This window comes from Hippopotamus amphibius, chromosome 9, assembly GCF_030028045.1.
Source record: "Hippopotamus amphibius kiboko isolate mHipAmp2 chromosome 9, mHipAmp2.hap2, whole genome shotgun sequence".
Lineage (NCBI taxonomy): Eukaryota > Metazoa > Chordata > Mammalia > Artiodactyla > Hippopotamidae > Hippopotamus > Hippopotamus amphibius.
In genome coordinates, this window is record NC_080194.1 from 43,534,900 (window position 1) to 43,549,465 (window position 14,566).

At 36.2% G+C, this 14,566-nt stretch overlaps 1 protein-coding gene across 2 annotated transcripts in view; it reads right to left on the reverse strand.

Annotated features, from left to right (window-relative positions):
* Positions 1-848: 848 nt before the first annotated feature.
* RAB6A (RAB6A, member RAS oncogene family) overlaps positions 849-14,566 on the reverse strand; it is an 80,490-nt gene continuing 66,772 nt past the window's right edge. For both annotated transcript variants that reach the window (XM_057696048.1, XM_057696049.1), the window contains 2 exons: positions 3,934-4,000; positions 849-2,919 (listed from right to left, as the gene is read on the reverse strand). In XM_057696048.1, coding sequence (XP_057552031.1) covers positions 2,855-2,919; positions 3,934-4,000 — 132 coding nt within the window. In that variant the 3' untranslated portion in view covers positions 849-2,854. The remainder of the gene's footprint in view (positions 2,920-3,933; positions 4,001-14,566) is intronic.

The window sequence follows — 14,566 nt, forward strand, 5'->3', positions numbered from 1 at the left end:
GAACTCCCACTCAGGGATTTTATACTGCCCTGACATTATCTCTGTGGATACCTGTACCTGTAGTCTGGGCTGTGGCCTCCATTTCTATAGTAAGGTGGACAGCTGTGGTCTACCGTAAGGCAGGGATCAGCCCTTTTTTCTGTAAAGGACCAGATAATGAATATTTTTTGATTTTGCGGCCTTAAGATCTGCTTCAACTACTCAACTTCATCTTTCTAGTAAGAAAGTATGGCTGAGGTCTAACAAAACTTAATTTAAAAACAGGTAGCAGGCTGGATTTGGTGGGAGGCAGTTTGTCACCCCATCCCAAGGCAAAGGTGGAGTTATGAGTGAGGAGGCATAAGCAGAACTTACACTGCTTTTCTTAACACAGCCTATTATTGACTCCACCAGTGTCCCTATCTTTCAAACAGCAGCCACTTTCCCTCACCCTCAACATCTGAAGAGTCTTGTGACTCCCCAGGGGTTTCTCAGTTTTGTTGTTGTTTTGTTATTTTTCTGGATTCCACATTCCCTGTATAGTCCTAGGGAGGAAGTAAGTAGCACATGGTAACTCATCACTTTGGCAGGAATGGGAAACCAAGTAAACAATTGTTTTCTTTTGTGTTTATTTATACATTTTGGGGGCAGCAAAACTGTATTTTAAAAAAATGTGCACTATGAACACACTTCACTGCTTCGGCTGAAGAACCCCAAGCCAAATAAAAAGACCAATATTAAAAAGCAGCATTAACTGGTTACTGCCTTAAAGATATATTAAAAAGAATCAAATGCTACAGTGTAGGAAGACAATCACCCCCATGTCAGAAATCACAACTTCTTCCAAATAAAGAATATGACCCATCTGCCATATTGAATTCATATTTATTTCAGGACATGCCATGTCAAAATAGAACAAAAGAGTCAACCCTTGCCTTTAACAATAATATTGTATTATAAAAGCACTTTACAACTCCATCCCATCTTTGAGTACAAGTTACTGGGGTATGTGGGCTAATGATTATCTGAAAGCATTTCTCCATTCAGACCCATAATCCAAGTGCTCTCTGAATATTACAAGGTGACAATAAGCGGGAAGTGGAGGAGGAAGAGGAAAGAGAGGGGAATAAGGTTCTCCCAGTTAAGGGTTTTGTCGCAATGAGGGGATGAGGAAGTATGAAGATATTTTTGTTGTCGTTTCATTCTTATACTGTGTTAAGTAATGCTTACAACATAAATTCAGCAGGCTTTTCCTGAGCTGTAACTCAGAAATTTTCTTCCTGCAAACAATGTATTTACAAATGTGTTTATTAACTTACACAGCAATCTCACAATAACTAGTAAAGATTAAAATGGTGCACTCCTAGTATATTTGTTTGCAGTGTTTTAAGGGAAATACATATTGCCATTGTGATGAAGCTCTAAATAGACTGAATAAAACATCTAAAAATTGAAAGTAGTTTAGAAAAAGGCAAAGAAATAAATATCACCAAAGAAAAAAGATTAATTATAGCTTAAATATAAAACTAAATCACTAGTTAATTAACCAAACTATACAGATCTAATAAAAAGCAAAACCAGATTGAGAGAACCAACATAAAAAAATGCTGAAAAATAAGGCATAAATCTGCAAAATGTTAAGTTTTATTTTTATTCTCTCCTTTCCCTCTTCTATGTATGCTTTTTCAGATCTCCCTCTAGAGCTTTAAAGGAAAACTGTTTCCATTTTCAATTTGACCCCAAATGTCCAGGCAAAGTATTTGCTATTCTGTTGAGGATTCTCTAGTTGGTAAGCTTTAGATATCGTTATTTCTACTGGTTTTGACCAAATTTAAATTCTTCCACTGGTTCTTCTTAAAGGAATTTGATTTCTACAGTGCCTTGCCTGCATAGCATTTAAAAAAAGAAGAAAGAAACGAAGGAAGGAACAAAGAAAGAAAGGAAGAAAGAAGAAAGAAAGGAAGAAAGAAAAAGAAAACTCGAGAAATCTATTGCTTAAAAAAAAAACGTTTAGTTTTGTTTTTTAAACAGAAGAACTCGATTTTGACAATTTTAAAATCTTGGGAGAAATAGCTCTTAGAAGAATTAAATATTTAAAACCTGTTCTTTTACTTTTCTCTCCCAGAGTCTAACACGTGAAAGGATCATTTGTTTTGGTCAGGAATATATTTTATGTTCACTTACTTGTAAGTACTCAGTATGTTCATTAGGACTCATTCTGAAGATGCACCAGAACCCTTTTCTTATTTCAGCACTGCCTACCATGATAGTTGAGTTCTGACCTCAATTAAGGTATAAGTAATTTATATCAGTGCTCAAAAAATAATTTTGGATATTTTGGCCCAAGGCCTAGAGCAAGTGGTATCACTAAAACTGAAGGATAATTCCAATGGGCTTGGTGTGACTACTGCTTTGCCCCCTCCTGTTTGTTTTGAGGGAGGGAGGATAGGAATAGGATATGTGGTAAAGAAGTGAGTAAAGCAGGGAGAGACCAAGTAGTTAGGCAAGTGCTGCTATGAACAACTGCTCCTTAACCAAGCCATATACTGTTGAGATTTCCATCATTTTGAAGCACATTCTCATAACATTAAAAAGGAAAAAAAATGTTAAGAAAATGTATTTAATTTTTAAAGTTATCACTGGAATATGCTGGAATCGTTTGGCTTTTTGTAAAATATAAATAATGAAGACACTGACTTTTTTTGTGCTTGTGAAGCTAATAGATCATCTCCACGAGACAGGCAGCAATGATGAATTGCAATACGTTATTACTGAAGGGAAAAGGTTCAAGCCAATATTCACACCGCAGTCAATGAAAGAGTAAGGGGGCCAAAGCAGTGAGCTTCTGAAGGAAAGTTGAAGATGGCATGGGGGATTAGCAGGAACAGCCTCCTTCGCTGACTGGTTGCTCCTGAGGCTTTTCCAGTTTTATGTCAATCACTGAAGCAAAAGTTAAGGAACTATAAATGGGAAAGTACAATTCCAATTCTACTGAACACCGAATATTCTGGTAAGACCTCCTTTCATTCCTATTTGGCTTCAGAGCCTACTCAGCCACTAGATTCTATATAGCTAGCTCACCATATGAGGTGCTCATATGTAATAAACTTGCTTACATCTCCTATATGCAGCAAGGTTCAGCACAAGGTTAATTCCTACTCATGGAAATCTATCCTAAGGAAATTATTCTACAGGAGTAAGAAATCATACATAGATGATGTTCCTTAAAAAATTATCTATAATAAAAATCTGAAAATAGCCTATAAGAGAGTTCCAACAACAGGGGGGAGAATTAATAAATAATGGGGCTTCAACTCTATATAACACATTATGCTATTAAAATAAAGGCTTAGAAAACATAAAATATTTACAAGTGGGAAGAGCTAAATACAAAGTGCTATGAATTCAATGGTTTAATAAAAATGTCTGCATATGGAAAAACACTAGAAGGCAAATATGAAACAAATAAGGAAAATATCAAAATTCAAAATTCTTTTAAATAACTAATATTACATGTGCTTCAACTTGTCCCATTTCTAAGAGCAGAGGCCATGATAAAGCTCCAGATTGAGGTATCTCCTGCCTATGCCAACCTAGAAAGTTCAAATGTTAGAAAAATCAGGGGAAGAAAATATGATATATACTGTGGGGGAAAAGCCCAGAGCAAAGGGGAGTCAAAATTAGGAAGCAGGAGGGTGGGATGCTAAGAGCTTCTTGCTCATTAAAATTGAAGCAAGCAAACACAAACCTTCTCACTGATTAACTGTATTGAGCAGCAGGCTGCAAAGATTGCACTTGGATAACCAGATCTCACTTGCTATAGAAATTTTTTTTGCTCCTAAATGGTCAATGCTTGGCTGTAAAAGGCAATAGCATAATATTCCTAAGCCAACCAAGTGGGGCTCTAAAGACTTGTGTTAACAATAAAATTTTCTGATGAAACAAAAAGGATACTGTCTTCTCTGCTTCTGTCCTGTGTGCTTTCCATCCCAGGCAGAGCTGCTGCAACACGTCGGAAGAGCTGTGGAAAAAAGAGATGTGATAATTGAGAGGGAAAATTTAGCAAATGGGTATCAAGTAAAGGGATGACCACTGGATGGTTGAATTAAAGGATATGGCTTCTGGGTTATTCCTTAGACCTTAGCACAATGAAAGCACGTTAAAATGTCTACTTATTCTATAAATGAATACCATATGAAAACCAGTATGCCAAATACAAAGAGTAATAAAGATATGATCCTTGCTTTCCAACAGGTGAGATTACACATGAACAAACAGCTAAGAACTAAGCAGCAAAAATATCATTTGAGTCATAAAAACAAAGGACTACAGGAACTCAGAGTAAGGACAGAAAGTTCATTTAGTTAAACTATATAGTGGCATTTCTATCTTTGATAATGAGTTAGGTTCTAAAGTTAGTGTACATATAGAGTCAGTCTAGTCAAAATTATCCTCGATAATTCCTTAGGATATCACTACGTTAGAAACCACCACATCACACACAATCCTGGTGAGATGTTCACTTTGAGAGGCATGTGGGAACAGAAACTGACTGAAGGAACAACAGATTCATACCTTTTACTTTGTGCCCAAACCTAGCTATGCACTCACTGGGCAAGTGAAACTGCAGATAATTTCAATCATTCCTCTTTTTGTTAGGTATGCAGTGTAAAATTCCTACAAATTAAAATGCACATATGATGTAACTACTTTACTAAGTACCTGCTTACTTGAGGCACTGATTAAAGTTCTCTAGGGACACAGCTCACAGTTTAGCAAAGGAGATAGACAAACCATTCCTTGTGTTACAATGTTATTAGTGCTATAAACTAAGGAAGGAGAAAATGATGTGAGAATACAGATATAAGAAGGCCCTACTCAAGAGGCTGAGAAAAATCCCTAGGCAATGACATGTGAGTTGGGATTTAAAGGCAGTTTTAAAGATTTCACTTGGTTGAAAAACATACCCTGCAAAGCACTCAAGAGTTTAAGCACTCCATAAATGTTGCTGAATTAAAATGAGAACAGAGGACTCCCTAGGTGGTGCAGTGGTAAAGAATCTGCCTGCCAATGCAGGGGGACATGGGTTCGAGCCCTGCCCTGGGAAGATTCCACATGCCATAGAGCAACTAAGCCCGTGCACCACAACTATTGAGCCCATGTGCCGTAACTATTGAAGCCCACGTTCCTAGGGCCTGTGCTTCACAACAAGAGAAGCCACTACAATGAGGAGCCTGCGCACCACCACAATGAAGAGTAGCCCCCGCTCACAGCAACTAGAGAAAGCCCGTGTGCAGCAGAAAAGACCCAACACAGCCAATAAATACAATAAACAAATAAATACATTTATTTTTTAAAAAAAGAGAGAACAGAAAGAAGACCAGAGATGAAAGAATGGAACTATAAGTAATCTGTTTAAGGAAAGAAGTATAGAAAAGGAGCAAATCTTTATTTGTAGGCAAGAGTCTGATGGGGTAGGATTAAGGAAGACCTGAGTAAAAGAAAAATTGTCTTGGTTCTATAACATTTAGTAGCATTTAGAGATGTGCCAAAGTTAGGCATTAGCCTCAATATTCAACCAAAATCAGCTATTAGACTTAAAATTGCAGAATGCTTACTTTAACATCATTTCTGGTACTCCAGAAATTGTGCATGCTCAAAGATCATGTGGCTGTGTAAATTACCATCAAATCAATGCAACATTAACTGTATAAGGGTGGGTCCATTTGGATTAATATATGAATACTCAGTTTCAAATACAGATCAGCACTCGAAATCTAGATACAAGAATAAATGCTGCAATAATTAATGTCTGTGAAAGTTGTTAATGAATGCAAAGCTGGACAATAATTCTGATCATTTTTGAAGTTTTTACATATTAGTATTAGATAATGAATTAAAAGCAGAATGCCAACTTTATCAGCTCAAAATTCTATATATCAGGAAAAGTCTAACACCCATTAAAAATCACTTTTCATCCAGAGATAAAGAATATAGAGTATGAAGGAAAAACATATTTTGTAGACAATAAGAAAGCCTGAAAAAAGTGTTCCCCCACCAACATCAATTGAAAACAACCATGTACTTAGTACTGCAAATTGGAAATAAGTATAGTGACTACTGGAATAATCTAGCAGCTGAAATGTGGAACTAGACCAAATCCTCTATCCCAGAAATTCATTCTATAATGGTGATATTCAGTTTTGGCCGCAATGATATTCAAGAATGGTTATGTAGTCCAGACCGACTGGGGCACACAATAACTGAAGGCCAGACTAGACTAAGAAAGACCTGTGAAGAATATGGACTTCCTCCTGGCAAAGGAAGGTGCTAAAAAAAGCAGTTTGCATAAAGACTTCTTTCAATAATTCCAGTGTCTTACTATTATTACAAAGACATACAAATCACATATTGAAAGCAAAAGATATTAAGGTGGGATGGCTAAAAACTAAAAGGAGAAGTGTTTACATTCTGGGTAGGCCACTTACGTGACAGGTCATCTATCTGTTCTGTGATTTTCTCATCTGTAAAATGGGCTTAAGATAATAGTACACTTAACTGACTAGATTATTGTGAAAATTAAGGGAAATCATTATGTAAATTGCTTAGGGCTGATCTGCTATATAGAAAGTCTTTCATAAACAGTAGCTCTCTTCCTATCAGAGAGGAATATCAGTCACAATAATCCATGGTCCTGTGGGCTAAGGGAACAGAATGTTTTGAAATTCTGTAAGAATTCTAGGACTACAGCAAAGCACCAATAGGCACAAAATCCTGCTTTAAGAAACTATGTAAAACTGACAGGAAAAGTGTGGTGGTTGGGAGAGATTATCTGAAAATATTAAAGCAGAACTGGAATGTTCTTAGGAAAATCTAGAAGTCTTCCCCAAGATCTCACAGCTTGCTTGGACATGAAATTTTTTAAATTAATTAATTAATTAATTAATTGGCTGCATTGGGTCTTTGTTGCTATGGGTCGGCTTTCTCTAGTTGTGGTGAGTGGAGGCTACTCTTAGTTGCAGTGTGCAGGCTTCTCATTGCGGCGGCTTCTCTTGTGGAGCGCCAGCTCTAGGCGTTTGGGCTTCAGTAGTGGCACACAGGCTTAGGTGCTCCAAGGCACGTGGGATCTTCCCGGACTAGGGATGGAATCCATGTCCCCTGCATTGGCAGGTGGATTCTTAATGACTATGCCACCAGGAAAGTCCCATGAAATATTTATCAAACTGTCTACCAGTTCAATATGCATAACCTTTTTGGCTTCTAAGAATATTTTATTATGGGCTAGCTTAGAAACTGAAATTTTTTTTTCATGTAGGAGGCATAGGGAAGGTCTGTTTACCTTTTGTGAAAATGGAATGAGATTTACAAGTTTTGAAGCTTTTTAAAAAATTAAAATAAGTTCTAATTAGCAAAATGTACATAACTAATGAGATCTTTCAGGAAGGGTATTGTTACAGTTACACCCATCTACCTATTCTCATCCTATAACATAACATACCATTAAATGTGTTTATAGAAGGAACATAGAATTTGAGCCAAGAAATTGTGGTACTAACTACCTCATTATTACAGCTTTGTGGCCTCAAGGATATTAATTCCTCTAATCCTTACATTCCTTCTAATAAAAAGGGGGACATAGTTGTGAAGTTTAAAGGACATAATGATGCTGCTTCTCCTTGGAAAATCCTCCCTGTTCCCAGCCCAATCTGTCTAGCTGACAGATCCTTCAGGATCCATTCCCCGATAACTCCTGAGAAAAACTTCCTAATCCATTCCCAGATTTCTTCAATCCTATCTTCCAATCTAATTAAACACTTATCTATATATTCCAATAGCACCCTGTATTTCTTCTTCCCGAGCTTTTTATTATGCTGATTGCGATGGCCCGTTTATCTCCCAGTCTCCCTCTAGACTTTAACCACTGGAGGACAAGGCTCATATTTCTTCTTTGTTATCCTAGTACCTGACATGCAGTAGGTATTTTTCCAAATATTAGTTGAAAGAATGGCTAATGTGTGTGAAAACACATCAGAAAGCACACAGTGCAGTACAAACAGTTGATTAGTGTCTTTATCCACTGGCTTTTTTGAGTTCACTTGCATCTGAATTCTCAGATAATTCTCAAATTTTTTTTTTTTTTTTTGGCTGTACTGCATGGCATGTGGGATCTTAGTTCTCCAACCAGGGATCGATCCTTGCTCCCTGCACTGGAAGTGCGGGGTCTTAACCACCAGACTGCCAGGAAGTCCCTCAGATAATTGTTTAGGCATACTATCCATAATACTATTTAGCAGATGATCACAGAGCTGAGAAAGCCTTTTTTTTTTTAATCAAGTGAAAGAAAAATTAGCAATACTTATGCCCACTGACTCCTCCCAACTCCAGAACAGTCAACAAAAGAAATCAATGTACTTACACAGTTTCTCATAGAAAAAGGAATTATAAAAGGAATTTTAAATTTATACGCAGAATGACAGTGAAGGAAAATGCTGATAAATTTCAACTTGATGGAAAAACAAATGCCACTGAATCTCTCCAATCAAATATGAAAACACATTTTTTAAAGATAAAGATTCAATTAACGCAAGCAAATATAATGGGAGGAAATGACAATCAGGAAGGACCAGAATATTAACTGGTAGATCAGAGAAATATACTTTTTTTTTTTTTTTGCTGCACCACGAGTGGCTTATGGGATCTTAGTTCCCTGACCAGGAATTGAACCTGTGCCCCTTGCAGTGGAAGCACAGAGTCCTAACCACTGGACAGCCAGGGAATTCCCCAGAGAACTATACACTTACAGAAAGCAAGAAGGCTCCATTATCTTCAAAGTTAAAAATATTAGACACAGAAGAGTAAATAGGTTAACATGACCACACAGGTTCCCCCTACTCTTTTATTTTTACCTTTGAGAGTAATTAGAGCTAAATACTTCAGGAAAGCTTTATTGAAAGGTTATGTGTGAAGTCCTTCCCTCTAGACCAGTAGTTCTCAACACCTACACAGTGCATTGGAATTACCTAGAAAACTTATAAACAAACAAAACACCAGATGCTTGGGTCCTACCTCCAAAGATAGAGTCAACTAATCTGGGGTGGGGCTAAGTCCTCAGTGTGTTTCATTAAAAAATCTTCAGATGAGGGACTTTCCTGGTGGTCCAGTGGTTATGATTCTGCACTTCCACTTCAGTGGGCACCGGTTTGATCCCTGGTCGGGGAACTAAGATCTCTCATGCCCCACGGCATGGCCACTCCCCCCCCCCCCCCCCCAAATCTCCAGATGATTCTACTGTGCTGTGAGGGTTAAAGGTCAATGCTATAACAACAGTCTATAAGTAGTGTGAAATAATCAAATCAAGTAAGGCAAGAAAGAAGTTAATACTGAGTGCTTAACTTTACATATTTTCTCATTATAATCCTTGCAGTAACTTGTGAGGAAGGTATTAATATCCCCATTTTATAGAAATCTAAGGCTAAAGAGAATATTTGCCATCCACCAAGTGAATAGCAGAGCCGAGATTCTGAAGTTCCTATTTTTCCTACTACCTTATGTTGCCTAGCATAAATGCAAGTTTTTTCTATATGGAAAGCACTGTGGAAAGGGCTGTGTGAAGAAACAGCGAACAATCCTGGGTAGAGGAATTTGCTTTGTGAAACTCTATTATTATACACAAATCACAGACATAAAAATTTAATCCATTTTCTATGACTTAAAATTTTTATCTACAGTTTTAACCAATTTATTTGAAAAATTTGCTGCTCCCTCAAAATATTTCAATTAAATTAAAAGAATCAATGTCACTAACCTATACTAAACTTAGGACATCCCAAAATGGGCCAAGAAAATGCTTTGCAAAAGCCAACTTCTATCCTTATATAAATATATGTAAGACAGGAAGGAAAAAACTCTAGGGGTGTAAATTGTTTTAAGTAATCATTAAAGGAAAATCCATTTCTTAAATGCCAATGATATGCTAACAGAGGCTTCTGCCATGTTAGAAATGACAGATGACTGACTTAGGTGCCAGTAACGTTGATAATGTTTTTAAAAAATCCTCTCACTTGTATTTACTGAATATCCACTTTCTACAGGCATTCTGGGGCATCCTTGCCAGGATACTTACAAGAACATTTTATTTCCCTGGAAAAATGGTAACAATTTCACCCTGACCTCCAGGTATACAGTATTTTACTTGCAATTTCTAGGGGGAAATAGGCATATTTAAGCTGCAGTGACAGCTATAGGAATTAGCTTTGTGGATGATGACAAGCTGAATACTGGCTCTCCATACAAACTTTCAAGTTGAATATTTTGGGCTATAATTTTAGGTATTTAATTTAAAGGGGTGAACTGAAGATCTCAATGTAAAATCACTGTTGCCACTGGTTCTTACCTTTATTATAAAATTAACTAAGTATTTTACAAGCAAGAGGAAATTTCATTCTTCAAAGAGCAAACTAAGCTAATTGGTTCCATCAATATACAGGAAATTTTCCATTATTAAAGTAATCTTTGTAGTGTAAGGGCAGGAATTGTTTTATATTTTATACACCACTATAATTCTCATATGATGAGTGCTTGGTATTTGCTAACTTTGATTTTTTTTCTGGATCTCTATTTTAACTCTGGTAGCCTAGCATTTCTTAAATGAAAGATTATTTTATTACCTGTTTTTTGTTTTTGTTTTGCAATTAGCTCTTAACAGATCTTTTTGCTTTCCACCCTTACCCCTCTACAGTATATTTTTCACAGAGCAGCCAGTGATTTCTTTTAAATCCTAAATCAGAGCATGTCAAATCTCTGATTAAAACCTTCCAACAGCTTCCTGTCTTACTCAGAATAAAAGCCTAAATCCTTGCTACAGCCTACGTGGACTTAAGACCTCTGTCCCCTAGAACTATCCCTCTGTAAGCTTATTTCCTAACACCTGCCTCCGCTCCCTCACTTCAGTCTAACTGAACCAGCCTTACTATTCCTTAAACATGCCAAGTACCTTTGAACTTATCGTTGCACGTGACGCTTGGAATGTTCTTCCCCAGATACATAAAACAACTTACTTCCTCATTTCCTTTAGATCTCTGTTCAAATATCACCTTATCAGAAAGGCTTTTCCTGATTACCTTCTGTAAAACATCAGTATCTTAATCCTTTCAACAGTACTCTTTTATCTCCCTGACCTTACCTTTACTTTTCTCCACAGCACTTATAATCTCATGAAGTATTATATTTTCATTTATTGCCTAACTTTCCATACTAGAATGTAAACTTCATAATGGTATGGACTTAGGATATTTTGCTCACTACTGTATCTCCAGTGTTTATAATATAACAGAACTAGGCATGTAGGAGGTGATCAATAAACATCTGATGAGTGAATTGACTTAATAAGAGCATGGTCAATATAATAATTTCTCATTCAGCTGCTTCATATTCACCATGTATACGGATTCTTGACAATTAGGGATATTAAAGTCCTACAGTGTTAGGGATATAAAGCACAAAAGGATAAATTAGCGGTAAGGTTAAATACGAGAGAAGCAGAATAGTGTAGGGTTAAGAGCACAGATTTTGGAATTAGATAGACTTGGGTTCAAATTCTAGCTTCAGCTATACTCTTAAGCAAGTTACTTAGTCTCTAAAACTTTGGTTTCCTATCAGTGAAATGGATATACCTATCTACTTAACAGGGATACTGTGAGAATTAAGTGATGTCAACACTTGGTACATTAAGTGGCTCTAACACATAGTAGTTAGGTAATTCTGAGAAAACTGCATAACTTCTGTCTCAGATTCTCTCTCTAAAATCAGAGCAACAATAGCAGCTGACTTAGAGGAATGTTACATGGATTCATTCTTATATTCAACAAAAATCTAAGCACTTACATATTGCATGTAAAGTGCTTGGTAGGAACACAACAAAGAAATGTTTTAAAATGAATATTTATGACAATATTTATACAATGCATACTAGGTAGTTTTGTACTATATGTTAATTTCTCTTTTTCCTTGGAATATCATCTGTCTTTTATCTATACAAATCAAATATACACTTTAAGGGTTCAGCTCTTTTTCTGTGGCATTTTTAACAAAGCCTTCCTTGATCATCCTGACTGTATATGATCTTATTCATTTCTGCAACAAATATACCTCTTTGTGCCAGCATTCATTTTATGTCTCAATAATTACTGTGGATCTTACTATCTTGTAGCATTTGCTATGTATTTATCATGTACCACCTACCTTTCAATGCATAGTTTTCATAAGAATGTGATTCTTCTCTTCAACTGTAAGTTTTCTGAAGTCAAGAACCATATTTTACATAACTTTCTATTCTCCAAAGAACCTACAGTGATCTTACATACCATAGGCATGTGAATACCTGTGGAATAAGGTATGTGATAAAGATTAAGACCTGCTATGAGCCAAGTACTGTGGTTGACATGGGATATAGAAAAGACATCACCCCTACCAAAGCTTAAAGTAAATATGTTTTCTCAGCAGGTATAAAGTAATTTTCATTCACGCGCGCACACACACACACACACACACACACACACACACACACACACACACACGACTCCACTGTAAATACTGCACAAGTTTTCACTGACTTGTTAGTGCTGATGCCCATCAGCTATCAATTTCTCACAAAGTCCTCCCTTCTCTTTCAAACCAATCTTTTTCTTCTGATAAGCACTGATGATTTTAGAAGTTAAAGATCAAGGAGTGTTTCAGGTCCTACTCCATTTTCCAGTACTATAAAATTAGAGAATATAATAAGTATGACACCCATACACTAAATACTTCACTAAAAGAATAAGTAATTTTCAGATGAAAAATGAAGTGGAGCCTTAAATAATCATCTTATCATTACCATTTCTGTCAGCAACTTAAACACCAGGCCACTTTCATAAAGAAGCAATATTATTGCTTTCTTAAAAACAAATTTAGAAAAATAAAGGGTAAATTTTTCTTAGGCTTTTTATGAATTATTGAAAGGATAAAAAACACTATTTAAATATCCTATATACTACAAGTGATCATGTTAGATTATTATTATATATTCTAGTTCTAATCTTGATAGTTTCAAAAAATTTATTTATTTATTTATTTATTTATTTATTTATTTATGTAGGCTGTGTTGGGTCTTGGTTGTGGCGCACGGGATCTTCATTGGGGCATGTGGGATCTTTCCTTGCGGCACATGGGCTTCTCTCTAGTTGTGGCACATGGGCTCTCTAGTTTGCAGCATGTGAGCTCAGTAGTTGTGGCATGCACAGGCTTAGTTACCCTGTGGCATGTGGGAACTTAGTTCCCTGTCCAGGTATCGAACCTGCATCCCCTGCATTAGAAGGCAGATTCTTTACCACTGGACCACCAGGGAAGTCCCATAATACTGATAGTTTCTATTTAAAAACTACAACAATATTCTTTAAGACAGAAACAGGATTTTAGAGTTAAGTACTTAAACCAGACTAAAGAGCAAAACATTTTAAGCAAAGAACATTTTTAAATAAGAAGAAAAAGCAGCAATATTGGGTAGGAATAAATTTGTTTTATTTTAAGCCAAAGTTCTCAGGCATTAAGGCCCAATTACTTGAACCATGGTTAGACATTAAATGATGCATTAGTGAAATCTCTCCTAGAATTGTTTAAAAAAGAAAAAGAGCAATAGAGAAAGCCCATTTTCAGCTTTTATTATATATATTATAATCCAGTACGTAAGGGAGTGGGGAGGAGGAATCCAATTAGCAGAAAACTAAAAAGATCTCTAAGTGTAAAGTACAACTAGATGATACCTTTAGTACTGATATACATGTCTTATATACAGAAAGACTTCTGTGTACCTTTTGGTGAAAAGGCATGATTTTGTCAAACAAAATGAGCACAATGCACAATCATCAAAAGTAACTGTGTTTTGCAAACACATGGCTGAACAAACATACACAATGCTTACTTAATGCCTCGTAAGACTGTGATTCCCAGTGTTTTCCAAGACAGTGTCTGGACTGCTATATTTACCTGGCAAATTTTTGAATACCAGCACCATTTCTGAATTATGACTGGCCTACAACAAAAACTCAGAAGGAATTTGAGATTATTTCTTCATAGTCTCTTCTGTTGATATGTGTTATGCATTGACCAAATAATTTAATTAAAAAATCTACTTATATTGATCTTGGATAAGCAATAACATATGGAATTCAGGAATTCTGTATGGAATTCTGGAATAAACTGGCCTTCCATATTAAATAAAATGAAGTAAGTACACGCTAAATAGTCTCAGTTATTTATCAGATATTTTAATTTTTAACCCATATGTTCAATATAGACTTCAGTTTTGGTAATAGCACAGTCGCTTGTATAGGATTAACACTTGCAGATGGCAATTATTAACTCTGGACAACTATTTGAAGGCTCTCAAGAGCAACAAAAAGCATATACAAACTAGGAGGAATTCACATTAGAACGGAACCCACACTCACTGGGTGAGAGTCACTTTTATACAAGTTTTCCCAAGGGCCAATCCGAGTTTGTACAATATGGTGTAGTTAGAACTCAAGCAGAAAACTAGAGTCTAAGGTGT